The following is an 18,195-nucleotide window of genomic DNA, read 5'->3' on the forward strand; positions in this document are numbered from 1 at the left end:
CCCCCCCCCCCCCCCCCCCCCCCCCGCTGTTTTTTCTCCCTTGATTTGTGCCATCTGGTGCCTTTGCTTCTAAGTAGTACATAGAGCAGGGGAACTTAGCAATGAGGACCTTTGGTTTCTGACTCTTTCTTGTATCTTGCTACAAGTGGAGATAAAATTGCTGACACTTTGCTGGTTGCCAAACTTGGAGTTAAGACATCCCTCTCCTAGTGTATTCGATCTGACATTTGCTAAGGCCCATAAAATATAATTGCCTTTTAAAATGGTACAGGGGGTTAGAGATTGGCTGGCAGAGGCGTTGAGGCAAGGGAAGAGGGAGAGATAAAAGTTACCTGTTTTTCCCCAGGGAAGCGGGGGATTCAAGTATCCTTATTTTGGGGGAGCAGGAAGCAGGGTTCACTTAGGTAGTTAAATTGAGAGGGAATCACTTGCCATACACAGAAGAGGGGGCATTTAACATGAAAATCCCTGGAGGGGAAGAAAGATTAAAGTGAACAGGTGCTGGAAAAATGTTTCTGCATATTAGAACTTAATTAGATTTGAAGATGATTTCCAGATGGGCTAATTATGTATGTTGTTGCAGGTTATTTCTTGTAGGGGCAAGAGTGTATTTTTGGAAATGGTGATTTAGTTTGATTGGATTTGATTCCTGCCTACCATATCACATCGATCTAGAAGCTGCCTCTTTTGGGGCCTTGAGATCCCAGTCAAAAGGTCCCATGTCTTAGACTTCTCCTGTCAAAACCAATAGAACCTAAGAAAGCTAATGCCCCCCAGCCACCCTGACTGCTACAAAATAACCCGTAGAGACAGCCACTTGTCATGTGAATGGTTAAATGATTCTTACCCAAATTGGTTGGAAAGTCATTTCAGTTGTGAAGAGAAGAAAACTCGAAGAAGTGACACATTTCCAGAAACCTACCTTTGAATCATGGTGGGTTATTTGTTATTTTAAATTTTAAAATTTTTATTTTCAGTTCCAAATTCTCTTCTTCCTTCTATCCCCTCCCTGCCTATTGAGAAGGCAAGAAATATGATAACCATTGTACATATGAAGTCAGTTAAAACATTTCAGTTAGTCATGTTGAGGATAAAAAAGAGCAAGAAAAAAGATAAAGCTTTGATCTGCATTCAAAGTCCTTTCTCTGGAGCATTTTTCATGAGTCCTTTGGAATTGTCATAAATGATTATAGTGATCAGAGTAACAAAGTCACAGCTAATTATCATTATAAGTTTGCTGTTATTTTGTGCAATGTTCTCTTAGTTCTGCTCACTTTACGTTGCATCAGTTCATGTCAATCTTCCCAGGTTTTTCTGAAATCATCCCCTTCATCATTTCTTACAGCACAATCCTATTCTATCACAATCACTACTGCATGTTGTTCAGTCATTTACCAGTTGATGAGCATCCCCTCAGTTTCCAATTCTGTGCTACTACAAAAAGAGCTGCTGTAAATATTTTTGTACTTGTGTGTCCTTTTCCTTTTCTTTGATATCTTCATGGGGTAAAGACTTAGTAGTGGTATTTTTGGGTCAAAGGGTAAGTACAGTTTTATAGCTCTTTGGGCACAGTTCCAAATTATTCTCTGTAGTGGTTTGGTCATTTGAATGGAAATATGGGATTCTAAAATCTTACTGCTATGGTGATTATTGCCATTATTATTATAGAAAGCAAATGATGATAGTACCAAAAGTGTGCCAGACAGAATGGTCTAGATAAATTTGAGTAGGGAAAATATACTTTCATCTGGGGGTTGAGCTAGGCCTTGGAGAAGGAGAAGAATTCTTTGAAAGATTGAGTTGGGGAAGGAATGTACTTTACCTATAGGGATGGGGGGGGGAACAGGATGGAACAATCTGTGTGAATGCATGGAAATGACATGGTATGAAATTGAGGAACAATTCAGTTTAAGCTAGAATATAGATATGGATGTATAGAAAGGCCTCATGCCAGAAAATTTAATTTAAAATGAGAGACGTCCAAATTGGGGCTGATGGATTTCTCATTCAGATAATGGGGTTGTTTTGACTTACAAGTAGTTTGTGGTGATTGCCTCTAGAAGATAGAGATGCTGACCCCCTCTGAACATTGTCCGGGAAGGATGTTAATGTGTTGGATGATGACTTTGAGCCACACTGCACACCTTAGGAGGATCTACTTCAGTGTCTGAAAGCCTTAATAACATAAACTTTTATGTAGGGACCTATAATTGGAAATTATGGATATATAATTCATATGTGACTCAATGAATGATTTATATAATAAGTGATGATTTAGATAGAAAAACTATCCCCCCGAATCTTTAATGAAAAGCGTCAGTTCTTATGAATTTATTTCTTGAACTATGTTTGAATTCAGAATGTTTGACATAAATCAGATCTAATTGTCATGTTATGATTAATGAACATATGCTGGCCATTTTTCCCCATAATTAAACTTTATGTTCGAAGCATCTGACAAAGCAAAACAAGTTTAGACTTTGACAGATTGTCAGATTTTTTTTTTTTAGTTCTCTGTATTTTTTGTATGTGTGTGTATTCATTTGTATATATGTTTATTACCACTCATCAAGATTTTTAAAGGAAAGTTTTCAGAGGTGGGAATGGGATTATTAGGTAATGGTAATTAAATGTTGCTTGTAGGAGGACAACAGTGGTACAAATCAACCCTGAGTCGAAAAGACAGATATCACTAACCTATTTGCTTTTTTGCTTAGCCAGCTCACAGAGCCACCTAGGCACACTGAAACTCCACCATTTGGGAAGGGAGCAGGGAAATGTTTGAATTCATGCTCCCTGTAGTGTCTTACTATTAGACAGTAGTACATCTGCTTTCCCATGTTACAGCTGTATTAAAATGCTCCAAGAAATGATGGAAGATGGATCAGTTGTGAAAATATGCAGGTTTTACTCTGTTTTCATGAACTTAAGAAAGAATTGAAATGACTTTAAGGCTGACTCTGAAGGACAGATGTCCTGTCCTTTAGTGTTCCTGTATAAACAGAGTGCTTAATCTTTGACTTCTTTTTCTTTTAGGACATAGATAAGTTTGGTAATGAGATCACTCAGCTGGCCCGCCCCCTCCCGGTGGAGTATCTGATCATAGATGTGAGTGTTTCCCTTATATTTCGTCTTTTGGGTTAGTGTTGGAAGCTGCAATATACCATGGAGAACAACTTAGATCACATATCTCAAGGAGCTCTGAGCACGTCTGGAAAAGTTCCTAGGGGGATAAAAAAGGATTCGAAACTTAAAAAACAAATTTCAGGGCTTTTGTTTTGTTTCCTTAAAAATAACTGAAGGCCCCCACCTAGTTGGCAGAATATTTAAATCACGGATCTTATACTTTATGTGAGGGTAGATACAAGAAGGCAAAATAAAGCAAGTTGAAGTTGTTGTCACCCTAAGAACTAACATTTGGCCACTCCTGTCAAGATACTGAATTTCTTACCAGTAGACCCATTTTAAAAGGTATATAGTATTGTGCCTTTTCTTCAAAGAAGTCAGATTTAGTCTCAAGCCCATGACTTCACTATCTTTACTTACAGGAAAACAGTCCATTCCCCCACTGGTTTTCCAGAAACCCGGGAAATAACTGATCTTTTGCCTTTCCCAAAAGAAAAAATGGTTTTGTTACTTTTCTCTTGTCCTTATTAAACTCAACCCTAACTCTCCAGTGTCCTCCTTCTCCAGATCTACTCACCCCTTTCTACTATGCCCTAAAGAACTCCTGTTTCATAATTAATGAAGATTTTAGACCCACATGCTCTTTCCATCCTCTGACACTGAAATCTAGCTTCCAGGATGACATTACATCCCTCGTCATCTTTTCTGGTACTTTATCTCCTCTCATACACCCCTGATTTACTGGTCCTGGGGGCAAGGTTGAAATACTCCTTGCTCCCTGTTACCACTTTCCAACTTTCTTTCTGCTGCCATCATTCAGCAAACCTTTTCTCCTGTGAGGTCCTTTCTGTTACCTTATCCAGATCCTGATGGCTATTATCTAGCAGTTCCTCAGATCATCTTCCCTTTTTCTTAAAAGAATTCAATACATGGCTCATAGTGTTCTACTCCAAACCTAGGGTCCTTGTGTTAGGAGACTTTAGCATACATATTGCTGTTCCTTCAATAGCCCAACCTCCCACTTCTTCAGTCTCCTCAGCTCCCAAACCTATTCTGCAATTCCACCTTGGCTACATCTAAGAACATTCACACCCTTGGGCTTCCCATCACTTATGAGTTTTTCAGTTTACATGATCAAGAACTATTAAATTCTTTTATCTGGTCACAATTGCTTATTTTATTGCTACCTATTATTTACTACACCTAAAGCTGGTCTTTATCCTCTGCATGACCTCTTATCTTTCTACCCTTTAGTACTTTCCCAAGTGATCACTTCTGCTCTGGCTTTGTTCTCCCTTTTATGCCACTTGCTTTTTTAGGTAGAAAGGATATAAACACAAAGAATGAAGCAATCTTTACTCGAGGAGCTTATGCACTACAGGGGAGACCACAAATACATATATAAATATATGTAAAATAAATATCAAAAGAATAAGTACATAGTAATTAAGCATAAGATAGTTATGGTGGGAGGATGCTTTCAGTTGGAGATAAGGTAAGTCTGTGTGAGGGAGAAAAGAAAAGCATTCTCTAAAGCGGAGGAAAGAGTTGATTCCAGGTTTGGAAGTTGGTTGATACAAAGGCACAGATATGGGAGATAGAGCATCATGTGTGAGGAACAGAGAGAAGGCCATATCCAGAAGACTAGATCATGGAAAGGGCAGTCATGTCCACTGATACGGAAAGCCAGGTTGAGGCCAGGTTGTGAGGAGCTTTAAAAGGTAAGTAGAGGATTTTGTATTTGATCCTAGAGGCTGTAAGGACCCACTGAAGTTTATTGGTTGAAAGAATGACGTGATCAGACTTGTGCTTGTGGAAAATCGCTTTGGCGGCTTTTTGGTTGACTGTAATGGGGAAGAGACTTGAGGCAAGAAGACCAATTAGGAAGTTGTGGCATTTATCTAAACTCAAAGTAATGAGAGCCAAAAGTAAAGTAGTGGCTGTGTGAGTGTCTGATGCAAGAGCTATTGTTGAGGTAGAAATGGCAAGATTTGCCAACTGTGGGATGATAAAGAATGAAGAGTTGATAATGCTGAGACTATGAATCTGAGAGACTGGAAGAATGGTGGCACCTTTGAAAGGGAAGGAATAAGTATTTATTAAGCTCCTACTATGTTTGAGGCAATTTAAACTCAACATGTCCAAAACAGAATTCGTTATTTTCCCATCCATTATTTTCCCTTTTTCTGTCAAATCGTTCTAATCACCCAGGTTTGCAACATCATTGTCCTCTTTGCCTTCTCTTTTTCATCAGATTTCATCCGTTGTCTTTGCCCTTTGCCCTGCACCCTCTCTTTCTCCCCATTCTTCCCAGAACTCCATTTTGAGGAAGAGCCCAGGACCATCATATTTTATTCTCTGTACTTGACCGGCCATGCCCTGAGATTGCACCTGTTTTGGTCCACCTCTGCTTTTAATCTCCCTTTTATGTGTGCTCTGCCCGAGCTCCTTGAGGGCCTTAGAATGAATTTGAAGGCTAGGAAGGACTGTCTTTTCTTTTTGCTTATATTTGTTTTCCCTAGTATTTAGCACAGTGCCTGGCACATAATGAGCACTTATTGCTTCTTGACTTGACTGTCACTGACACATCTAATCATTTGCCAGGTCTTGTCCATTCTGCCTCTAAAACATCTCTAATATCTGTCCTCTTCTTCTTGCTCATACAGTCATCACTCTGGCTCAGTCCCTCATTGCCTTGCCTTTTACCTGGATGATGGCAGTAGCCACCTGATACCCTTGCCTAAGGATTCTCCCCAGTCCGTCCATCCTTCTGTGGCTTCTGGAGTAGGAGCAGGACAAAGAGGAGAATCTATTAAAGAGGACAAATGTAATGGTAGCAATAGCCCAATAAAACAGAGGATATAGTACCATCAACCTTGTCTGAACTGATTAGGTTAGCATGCCAAAGACTTTTCATTCTTTTGCTTGATTCTTGTATTTCTGTCATGCTAGGAGTGGGCATGTCATTAAGGCAGGAAAATGTCATTGCATTTAGAATAGTGGATCCCTGTGAGTAGAGCCTATTGACAACCCATTTCAATCGACAGCTCCAGAGAACATATTTATTACCCTGTCAGTAAAGGCTCTGTTTTTTATACTACCTAGGGTATAATTAAGTTGAAAACAGATTGATGGAATATATATTTAATGTAAGTTGGGGTGATTCAAAACCAAATTATGAAATGCCTTTCCCTCTCCTTTTAAAAATGAAGTTAAACCTCTTGCTGCAGTAGAATAATTGTTGATTCTGCATTTTGTGTTCAGTTACAAAGTATGAATAGTTCTTCCCTGTACCTAAGATCTCTGTATGAGTCAAAGTGCTTGAATCACTAGACCACTCTGGGTGGAAGCAGATATATAGCAAAAGGCCAAATGATGCAACCCGTATAAAGAAAGTGGTAGATAGCTTAATAGAAAACATTTAGCATGTTCTGTTTTGATACAGAATTTCTAAAGAGTGGCCATTTAAAATAGCTCCATTTTAAGTGTTAATATTCCGAAATAGTCCACCGCATGTTCCAAAGTTTTGTACAAATCTGAATCACGGTGGTTTGAGGGCTTCCCCAGTTTCTGGAACTGGGCCAGAGCCAGGTCAATCCTCTGTGAGGAGAAATGAGGGTCTCTTGCATTCACCAAGACTCTTGTCTGGAAGAGTGGCCACCAACTCATAGAATCGGAGGATCATACCTCAGACTATGTGGCCTCCTCTTCTGTAGCTTGCCAGGGTAGGATGGTGGTGATGAATGATGGGTGCATTAGTTCCAAGTTCACTAAGATTTAAAATAGGATAATACATTCCCAAACTTATCTCTGTTTCTCCACTTAGCCACTGCAACATGGATTTCAAACTTAAAAAGATTTTTGAAAACCATATTCTCCCCTGACTGTAGACTCTTTTGATGGTTCAGCCTATCCTCCTTTGGCAACTGGCACAGTCACAACAGAATCCCAGGCCAGCGAGCCATGAAACAGTTAGCTGCTTTTGCTTCTATAGAAAGCTGAACAGAACAACATTTCCAAGGCTTAGAAATAGTCCCATAGGATCTACAGTGGCTGCCCTAAATCTGAGATAGGTGTAATCTGCTACTGCTGTAAGTGTCATATTGCAGCAGAAAAGCTGTGTCAACCAAAAGGTGGTTAATAGCTCACACTTGGGTGCTTTCATGGGGAGGGCATCTGCCAGTAGGAATAAAAAACCCTATTTGTATTGATTCCTGTACGTTTACCACTGTCCCTGTCACATGTATTGATTGTATTTTAGATTTAAAATGTTCTTTGTCATCACTTAAACCTTTCTGAGTCAAATGAAAGGATTGAGACCCGGCTTTTGGCCTCAGCTCTTGAGTCCAGGCTTTTTCTTCATTGAAGGAGAGCAAGGAAACTGTGTTCCTTATGTTACTCACTTGCTTTTGTTTTCCTTCCCTTTTTGCAAAGTACAAAAGCTGCATGGAAACTGTTCTGGGCACTAAAAACTTATTGAGTGCCATTAATGGTTTTAGCAATTTGACTTAAAGTCATTCATTTCCTAAAATTGTCACTGGTTGGGTCTGCATGTGCTCCCAAAACCAGTCACATGAATTTGAGCCTCTTAGTGCCTCCTGGAGATACCTTCTTGTGCTTCTTCTCACATAGCTCCCATTAGCCCTGATGGGAGATGAAAACCACCCTTTAGTATATAGATAACAGGAAAAAAAAAACGGCCCATAAAGTGGTAGCTGCCCACTAACCCTGTCCAGGTAAGGGCTGAACTGCAAAAAAAAAAAAAAAAAAAAAAAAAAAAAAAGGTAGTGATAGGCACCAGAAAACCCTGTCCAAATTTTGAGATTTTACTCTAATGTTTTTGCTCCCAGGGTTCTTTAGTTTATTAGTCTTCATTTGGGAATGACTCCCATAGAAAAATTAATTTTTTTTATCTCATTGTAAGAATTTTAAAAACTTTAAGAATTGATACCAGCTTATAAGGCTTAAGGGTCATATAAGTGCACTGAGCTAAGTAGAGATATTGGAATAGCATCCATATCCCTGTCATATAATCTGGTTTATCCTAGATTCGTGTTTGTTTATTCACTTAGATCACGACGACTTTCCCCAAGGATCCAGTTTATACTTTTTCTATTTCACAAAATCCATTCCCTATTGAGAACCGAGATGTCCTAGGCGAGACACAGGTAAGCTTCTCATCCCTAGAAATATATTTTAAAAGATCTGAAGATTGACCCTGTGTCAATAGTATTTTTCCAGAAAGTGCCAGGTATTTGATCTCTCTCGCTTATTCATGCCTCTTAAAGAACCTAACCAGACCTTTGACTGAGACAACTTTGATCTTAATTGCTACAGGGCCTGTGGCTTCCAGTGACAGATTGTTAGCTGGGCCAATCTCTTCTAAGTCCCCAGAAGCCTGTGGGACCTTGGGAAAAGGACCCTTTTCAGTTGACTCTTCACTTTTTCCAGCCTCAGTGGTTATGTTAGGCATACGAGCAGCAGTCCCATTTTATTAATTGAGACAAACTCCTGCAGCTAAAGAAGTGTAAGCAGTTGCTCTTCTTCCCACAGGCTGCCCCACGCCCTGAGATGATTGTCTTTCATAGACACAGTAATTAGAGTGGTTTGTATTTCTTTAGAGCCTTCTTAACTAATATCTCTATAAGCATATTTCTTTTCTTCTTTATTTTTTAAAATTAATTTATTTTGAATTATCAACAATCACTTCCATAAGCTTTCGAGTTTCAGTTTTTCTCCCCTTCCCACCCCCCCCAAGACTTCATGCAATCTGATACAGGCTTTACATATACATTTCTATTATACATATTTTCACATTAGTCATGTTGTAAGGAAGATTTAGAACTAATAGGAGGAACCGCCAGAAAGAGGAAACAAAACACAACAGAAGAAAAAAAAATAGCAAATAGTATGCTTCAATCTGCATTCAAACTCCATAGTTCTTTCTTTGGATGTGGATAACATTTTCCATCATGAGGCCTTTGGAGATGTCTTAGATCCTTGTATTGCCAGGAAGGGTAAGTCTATCAATATTAGTCATTGCACAACGTTCTCTTGGTTCTGCTCACTTCACTCAGCATCAGACCATACAAGTCTTTCCAGGTTTTTCTGAAGTCTGCCTGTTCATGTATTATATAGCACAGTAGTACTCCGTTATATTCATGTACCACTACTTGTTTAGCCATTCCCCAATTGATGGACATCCTCTCAATTTCCAATTCTTTGCCACCGCAGTAAGAGCTGCTATAAATATTTTTGTTCATGAGGGTCCTTTTCCCATTTGTATGATCTCTTTGGGATATAGCCCTAGAAGTGCTTTTGCTGCGTCAAAGGGTATGCACATTTTGATAGCCCTTTGGGCATAGTTCCAAATTGCTCTCCAAAATGGTTGGATCATTTCACAACTCCACCAACAATGCATTAGTGTTCCAATTTTCCCACATCATCTCCAACATTTATCATTTTCCTGTTTTGTCATGTTGGCCAATCTGGTGGGTGAGATATGGTACCTCAGAGTTGTTTTGATTTGTATTTCTCTAATCAATAGTGATTTAGAGAATTTTTTCATATGACTGTAGATGGCTTTAATTTCTTCATCTGAGAACTGCCTGTTCATATCCTTTGACCATTTATCAGTTGGGGAATGACTTGTATTCTAATAAATTTGACTTAATTCTCTATATATTTTAGAAATGAGGCACTTATCAGAGAGACTGGTTGGAAAATATAAGCATATTTCTTAAGAAATTTGTAAAGAGTTGTTCTTCCTCCTCTATAGTAGAGGAAAACTAAGGCTCGGAGAGTTCAAGTGACTTTCCTTGAGTTACACAGCTAGTAAATGTTTAATACAGTAGCTGAATCTGTCATTTCACTATACCACCCACTGAAATGTCTCCTTCAATGTTTTGTTAGAGTTGGGAATGATAGCAGTGACTGAAACATTCATGTACAAATCGGTGTTGTGTTTTGTTTTGTTTTTTAAATATGTATTCATCAATATTTTCTGTTTGGTATTATTCCTTAGTTTGTTTTGAATACTAGGGATGGGTGCCCTAGGTCTCTGTTAACTCACATCACTCAAGTTAGACCAACCAAAATAAAGGGCAGATCTTGAACTATTCTGCCAGTGTGTGCATGCTTTTTTAAATCATCTAGCAGCAGCTGACTTGTGAATAAAGATATTAGCAAACAATATGAATCAAGTATGTTCATAATAAGATTTCCTTCTGAAATGGTCACTTTTATAGTGTTCCAAAGGTGCTTCATAGACTTGGCCTTTTTCCCCCCCGAAGACATCTCCAAGAAATTTAGCATGTGGGAGAACATTCTCACAGATGTGGTTTCCTGCCTAAAGTGTAAATCTTCTGCTACGTGTTTGCCCAAGGATCAGGGTGAGAGGAGATGGTTCAGATGGACTAAAAATGCCAAATATTACCTTTTTATCCCTAAGTGGAATTTGCTGCTATGCATCATTTTTTTCTCCCAGATGTGTGAAACTGAATTGAATTAGGATCTTTTTTCCACCTACTTCAAGGTATCTTCTATATCTGGATCTGCTTAACATTTGCTTAGTCTCTTAACTACCTCACTAAATAAGTATTATCCCTAAGGTTCTCTTTCCAGAAGAATATCAGAAACTCTTTTGAAACTATTCTTTCACTTTGGATCCCATGTTTTTTCATCTCAGTTTAAAAAACACAAAACAAATCCACTTGCCAGCTCTGTATTTGTTCAAATAAGTCTAAATGGAAAAATTATTACTTTCTTCAATATGGAGCTGGAGAACTGAAATGGAATTATAGTAAATCTTAATTTTTTCTGTCTCCCTGATCACTACAGGATTTTCACAGTTTGGCTACATACTTGTCTCAGAACACCTCCTCCATTTTCCTAGACATCATCTCAGATTTCCATCTGCTCCTCTTTCTGGTCACCAATGAAGTCATGCCTCTTCAGGTATGTAACCCAAGGAGAAAATTCTTGGCTAGAAACCTAAGCATATGGAGTCCAAAATTGCCTTGTGGGAGTGATTTCTCTCCTGCTTTCCTTAGGTATCTCCACAGCAGAAACTAGAATGTAGCTCTGGTTGCCTGAAAGGGAATTCTAAAATCAGTTTCCCAGTCTTTCTGTGCTTCAGGCTTTGAGAGTGTAGAGAGTAGCTTTTTGTAAAAAGAAAATGTTTGTTTAATGATTGGAAGATGAATTTTCTGATTTTGGAATCTTCATTGGGACGGCTTCATAAGCTTGCCTTGCATTTTGAGGTTGAGGGTAGCCTTTTCTTTTCTAATCATAAGCAGAGGCAATTCTACGCTGTCCTAAGGCAGAAAACATTAGAAATACCAGAAGTAAAAATTCCTGTCATAGTTCAAAATTACTGTTCCTGTTCTTTTCTCTTATATCTTTCTCTCCCAAAACAGTGCTATCTTGGCATAGAGAGCTTGGCTGATTACCAGTCATGGAATTAACATCTGCACAGTTGGCGTTTTCTGATTTTAAAGACACACAGAGCAAAAAAAAAAAAAAAAAAAGGCATGTGTTTTACACATACTGGGAGTTAGAGACTGTCGGCATGTGCAGAACAGCTAGGCTGACAGCGGACAGCTGGAGATTGGGACTAATCAGCGTTGTAGCTGGTATCCTTCAGCTTTAGCCTTTCATTTTCGAGAAAATACCAAAGAGGAAGCTAAACAGCATGTTTGGAATTCCCCTTGAGTTAAAGCATTGACTAACAGCTCCTGTAGTCTGTAGGACAGATTCTTCTAAAGCAGAGGTGAAGTAGGTTGCTCCTTCTTTTTGCCTTTGCACCATGCGTGGTAGGAAGCTTCTGGTACATGCTACTTGGTTGGTCTTTGCAGCTCCCATATGTCTGGCAGCAACTTCTTTTGTCTTCCTTTGAAGACTTAGTCTTGGGGCAGCTAGATGGCACAGTGGATACAGCACCAGCCCTGGAGTCAGGAGGACCTGAGTTCAAATATGGCCTCACACACTGACTAGCTGTTTGACCCTGGGCAAGTCACTTAACCTCCCCAAAAAAATAAAGACCAATCTTGCTCAGCTGGCCCATATACCACTTTCAGCTTGCACTTTTTCTCCTTGGTTATATCCCAGTACTTAGACCCTCAGTTTCCAAATCTGATCAAACTAACCATCTGAATTGATGAGGTAATGTGAAGAACTTTACAAATCTCTGCATTTTTTTTTTTTTTGCATTTTTTTGGGGTTGGTGTGAGGCAGTCAGGGTTAAGTGACTTGCCCAGGGTCACATAGCTGGTAAATGTCAAGTGTCTCAGGTCAGATTTGAACTCAGGTCCTCCTGACTCCAAGACTAAAGCTCTGTACTATACCACCTAGCTGCCCCCCCCCCCCTTTTTTTTTTCTGAGGCATTTGAGGTTAAAGGACTTGCTTAGAGTCATACAGCTAGTTAGTATTATGTGTCTGAGGCCAGATTTGAATTCAGGTCCTCCTGACTCTGGGGATGAGCTCTATCTGCTGTACCACCTAGCTGCCCCAAATCTCTGTACTTTTTATATCAATAGCCCTAATAATATTCACCCTTCCTCAAACTTACCTATCTGAAAAATATACTTTGCAGATGAATAGGGTGTGTTGGAGCAGCCTTTGTCCGGATGTTCATTGTTAAGAGCCCCTTGAAGGCTTCACCTTTTAATTTTGTAACTTTTAAAATACTGTGTGTTAGCCTTGAGGGCCTTGGGCATGAAGTATGTGTTTAAAATACATAATCCCCAAGATAAGGAGAAGCTGAGTTGGGGGGGTGGTGAGGAGAAGGCTACAATTACATCACTCAGTCATCTCACATACCTGTGTCTGACTCTTTGTTCGCCTGTCCTAAGAATATGAGCCCCCAGGATAAAGGACCCTCTCCTTTATCTTCTGTGATCCTGAACAGCCTGTCAGTACATGAAAGACAGACACACTATCCCCCACTTGGGGGTTATTTAGGAAGGATTTAGAAGCTTGATTTAGCATACCCATTTATAGCCCAAAGGATGTGGTTTTTTGAGCTTCGTGGTGTGGCATCTACAGGATTTCTTTAATTCCCTCAGAAGTCTGTCCTTTCAACAAGAGTCATAGGAATCTACTAGCTACATTTTTGTCTATACTTCACAAAACAGGTTTGAACATACTCATTTTGGTGTCTTTTAGGACAGCATTAGCTTATTGCTGGAGGCCGTGAGGACTAGGAATGAGGAGCTAGCACAGACTTGGAAAAAATCTGAGCAGTGGGCCACCATTGAACAGCTCTGCAGTAAGTATCTACATTCTGTTCCCATAGCCCCAGCACCTCCTACCCTCTTTTACCCATTCTCTCTCTCTCTCACCCCCCACCCCCAATTCTGGGAGTCATTATGCTCCCTATTTAAGAAGAGAAGCAAAGCCTTGCCATCTTTAAACACTACCACTTGGTGTTTTATAAACTCATAGAGTTTATTTCTTCCCACTAGGACTCAAACCTTAGTGGAGTGTAGGGTTATTTGTGATAGAGAGGTCCAAACTAAAAATGTGTGCCATGGCATATTTTTAAACTTCTTGGAAACAGCTTACCAAACAGAAACTTGGTATTTTGATAAGCACTGGCTTGGCTAAAAGCCACATGTGGGCATTTCTGGCAGAGGAGAATGTCTCATAGACAGACCTTTTTGCACACCTACCCTTCTTCAAAGTGTCCTTGACTAATGATAGAATATATCACAGTCCAAAATCCAAATTAGGTCTTAGAAATATTGTGACATCTTCAGTGCCTAATAAATGTTCTTTACCACGACACACACACACGCGCGTGGACGCGCGCAAGCGCTTTATGTTGGTTTACATTGGCTATAAAAACCATCCCAATTTGAAACCACAGTTCCATCCCAAACAACTTCAGTTCCTTGGGCCCTCTGTAGCTTTAGGCTTTTTCCCTGCAGCTTTGAGAAATATCCGAGTGTCCTATAGAAAGAAACTTGAAAATGTCATTGTTGTGGTTGTTTTTTTAAAATTTAGGTTTTATCTTCTAGCCAGTGAGGTACATGGATGTTCACCAGAAAGTGAGGGGATCCATTGAAAAGAGATAGATGTATTAATCTGCTGTATTAAAAGAGTAGTTTAATAGCCAAAGAACTCTCATTAAATGTGAGAGGATGCAGGGGAAGAGGGAGTAAGTAATGATTAGGGGAGATGAGGAGGAACTTTCTGTTTACATAATAAACGTTGATTATAAAACCAGTAAAATAGCTGACTAAAATTCCACTTTTTCAAATTATACTTTGTGTTGAGTTATTCTTATTCTGAAAACTGACAGAAAATGAGTTATTCCCTCAGCAGGTTCATGCACTATTCTGAACTGAACAGGTGATGTGAGCTTTTACATACAGGAACTCCAGCATGTGCTTCAGACCTGGTATAAAGGTAGTCCCTCAAGCTGTCACTTAGCACTTAGTGCTAATGCTGTATCACCAGATTACTTTTCCCATAGCATTATTTTTCTGTCCTTTGCACAAGCAGTATAGAAATATTAATCAGAAGCTAGGAAAATTCTAGAATTTATTGTTAAAGTAAAAATTAGTGAATGTCTAGAAAAGGAAATAGTGAACATAGAGAACCCTCATAGGTTCATCAAAAACAGGTTGTGCCAGACGATTGTATTTCTTTTTTTGACAAGGTTACTAGAGTGGTAGATCAGAAAAATCGATTACCTAGATTTTAGCAAAGCATTTGACAAAGTCTCATATTCTCTATTTGTGGAAAAGACTCTGGCTAAGCACAAATTAGGTGTACAGTTTGTGTATTCTCAGCTGCCTGGACTTAGTAGTCATTAATGATTTGATGTCATTTTCAGGAGGGAAGTCTCTAGTGGATCTCCCTCTAGTTTAAGATGATGAAAGAATGTCTAGCTAGTAGCTCACTTAAAAAGGATCTTTTAGGTCTTAGTGAAGTGTGTGCTCATGTAGCAGTACAATATGGCAGTCAAGAAAGCTAATGCCATCTTAGGTTGTATCAAAAGATGCAACCTTTGCTTGCAGTGTCCAGATGGGGATCTTGGAAGATTTGTTCTATTTGGCCTCAGCTGACAGGATTAGAAGCAATGGGTGGTAATTCTGAAGAGATAAAGTTGGCTTGATATAAAGAAAAACTTCTCAACAATTAGATGCACTGATACACAATGGGCTACCTCATGTAGTTGTGAGTTTTCCCTCCATTGAAAATTTCAAACAAAAAGACTAGATAATCACTTGTCAGGTGTTTCATAGGGGTGCAGGTTTGGGTCGAATTGGATAGCCTCTGAGGTTCAATGATTTCTGTGAATTGGCATTCATTAGAGCCCATTGCAGCACCCTGCAGCCCTAGGGAAGGTGTGAACAGAAAGAATTAGAAGGTCAGGAAAAGTCGATTTGTGTGCAGACAATTTTAGTCTGATTTAAAAGAGGGCAAGAATGAAAACATACAGTAAGTTCACTACTTAATAGAAGTTTGGATAGCTATCAGGAAGGAAAAACAGATATGAAAGTGTGTCAATCTGAGCAGTTTCTGAGAGCTTAGAGTCCTTATCCCTACCTTCTCACTCTATAGATGTGGGAATCTTTACCAAAAAAAAGGAAAACCTAAGTCTGGCATGATTTTACTTGGCAGATTGGTTTGTTTTCCCTTTCTAACTGACTGTGTATCTCTGATTCCATTGAACAGCTATATTTTAAAATTTTTCGTATTATTTAACATAACCTTTGTTTTTTAGTTTCATTTAAAGTGTGGCTGGCTATTTTAAAAAGTTTATTAATATATTTTGTGTTTACATAACCTTTCTTTCCAAATATAGCCCTCTCTCCTCTGCTACCTAGAGAACCATTTCTTCTAACAAAAGATGGAAAAGAAAGAAGAGGAGAAAAGCAATAAGCACAGCTAATCGATATTAATTGAGGCTGACAGTATATGCAATGTCTCAGACCCACAGCCCTGTCCTTTTCTGTTCTCCCCCTGCCCCCTCGAAGAGAAAGAAGGGACATGTATTTTCTTCTGTAGGGCCAAACTTTGCCATTATATAATTACACAGTTATTCAGATTTTATTTTGTTTTTGTTCTTTCCATTTTCCTTATTATAATCTTACAATATTCCCTTTGTTAAGAAATGATCTCAAGCTGGGTTTTTTTTGTTTTTTGTTTTTTGTTTTTTTGGCTAGGCAGTGGGGTTAAGTGACTTGCCCAGGGTCACACAGCTAGTAAGTGTTATGTGTATGAGGCCAGATTTGAACTCAAGTCCTCCTGAATCCAGGGCTGGTGCTCTATCAACTGTGCCATCTAGCTACCCTCTCAAGCTGTTCTTTTAAATCCAAATACCAGTCCCCAGTTATGTTTAGGAGGTGCCTTACAGATATATTTGACACCCAGAATTGTGAAATGAATAGAGAGGTGATACTGCATAGGGATTCTAATGTTTCATCTAAGGAATTGCCCAGTAGTTGAGTTAATTTTTATGTGCACACATGTATGTATGTTATGTATGTGTATGCGTGCATGTTAGAAGAGCATCTTCACATGTATTATTTCATTTGCGTTCTCCTTACATCCCCATAACGTAGGTAGGGCAACTGTCCCCCCCCCCCCCCTTTTTTTTCTTAAACAGCTGAGGAAACTGGCTCAAAGAGGCTGATTGCCTAAGCTGGAACCAATTTTTCCAGCCTGTTGTTAGCATCATACTTACCTCCTTTTCACATCTGGGATTACCAGTTGTTCAGTCATTGAGTATTAACTATTTCTCTGTGCTAACCACTGTGTGGAAGCCCAGAAGTAAGTAAAGCACAGTCCCTATCTTCAAGGAGGTTTATAGTGTAGTAGAGACAGGAGCTAAGGCAGGTGGATTTCAAGAGCCTCAGACACATCATAATGCCACTGGAGAAATAAGAAAGTGCTCTTGACCGGTACTTTTGACTGACAACAGCTTCCCTAAATTTATATCTCTTTATACAGCACCCATCCATATCATTCACAGGCATAAAGTGCCCCTCTTCTATCTCTCAGGTTATGTTAATGAATTAGAAACCTTTAGGAAACCAGACTTTCGGAATTACCTTACATCTTCCTCTGGGAAGCTCAAAATAATCCCTGGAGTTTGAGTGGGGAGAGTGCTGGTCTTGTCAGGAAGACCTCATTTAAATCCTGCCTTGGGTGCCAACTGCAGAACCCTGGCAAATCACTTAAAATGATTGCAGCTTCAATTTCCTATAAATGGAGTTGAAAACTGCACCTACTTCTCAGGTGCTGTAGAAATGTTAATAATCATTACCATTCCTCCAAACAGCCTAGCAGAAGCATTTGTCAGAAATTCTTGTTTCCATTTTTATGAAACCAGAATGATAAGAGTATTTTGGGCCTGGTTACCCTTGGAGGTCTTGGTGCAGAACCAGGAATCACTTCCAGTGTCCCTGACTTCTGGGCAAGCTTCATATTTGTGACATTAATATGCTTGGGAAATTTCCCTGAGGTTTCTTGAATGAAGGAGGAGGAAGGGTGTTTTCACTAGTCTTATAAGAACAAAACTTCCTGAACCTCTTTCAGGTATTTAATATCTTTGATTAAAAAGCACTGGATCCATGTCAGGTTATAACTATTATATTACGCATGGCTGGGAAATAATAGCACCAGGCAGATTTTTCTTACAAGAAGTAATCTTGATTTGAGATAATTTCTGAGTGAAGGTTTAGGTTCAACAGTGAGTGCTTGCATTTGTCAAGGTAATGCCTGCACTCCAAGCCAGCTGTTAACACTCTGTCATCACCAACAAGCCTCTAGGCCAGGCTCCTTCAGAATTGGTTGTCGCCAGTATGTGAAGAGGAGAAAGGTCACTGAAGCTGTGCCAGCAGGTTCCTGCTGTTATCAGTCGTTCTTTTGCTGTGGATGCTGTGTGTCTGTTCTGGCTGTTCCGCCCATACTCCCTCAGTTCTGCAGATCTCTTGGCTGTTGTTTCATGATTTGACTATATACCTATATACCTTGCTCTGCTTCCACAATTTTGGTAGATTTCTTGGTTTCTTTTTGTGTGAACTTTACTATCACGGGCCTTCAGTATTTACACG

General features: G+C 39.4%; 1 protein-coding gene across 1 annotated transcript in view; it reads left to right on the plus strand.

Moving 5' to 3' along the window:
* NPLOC4 (NPL4 homolog, ubiquitin recognition factor) overlaps positions 1-18,195 on the plus strand; it is a 58,965-nt gene that overhangs the window by 36,916 nt on the left and 3,854 nt on the right. The window contains exons 13-16 of the mRNA XM_027850139.1: positions 3,037-3,108; positions 8,199-8,294; positions 10,966-11,082; positions 13,292-13,394. Of these exons, the coding sequence (XP_027705940.1) occupies positions 3,037-3,108; positions 8,199-8,294; positions 10,966-11,082; positions 13,292-13,394 (388 nt within the window). The remainder of the gene's footprint in view (positions 1-3,036; positions 3,109-8,198; positions 8,295-10,965; positions 11,083-13,291; positions 13,395-18,195) is intronic.

The sequence above is a fragment of the Vombatus ursinus genome, unplaced genomic scaffold (genome assembly GCF_900497805.2).
Source record: "Vombatus ursinus unplaced genomic scaffold, bare-nosed wombat genome assembly UNPS02008996.1, whole genome shotgun sequence".
Classification (NCBI taxonomy): Eukaryota; Metazoa; Chordata; class Mammalia; order Diprotodontia; family Vombatidae; genus Vombatus; species Vombatus ursinus.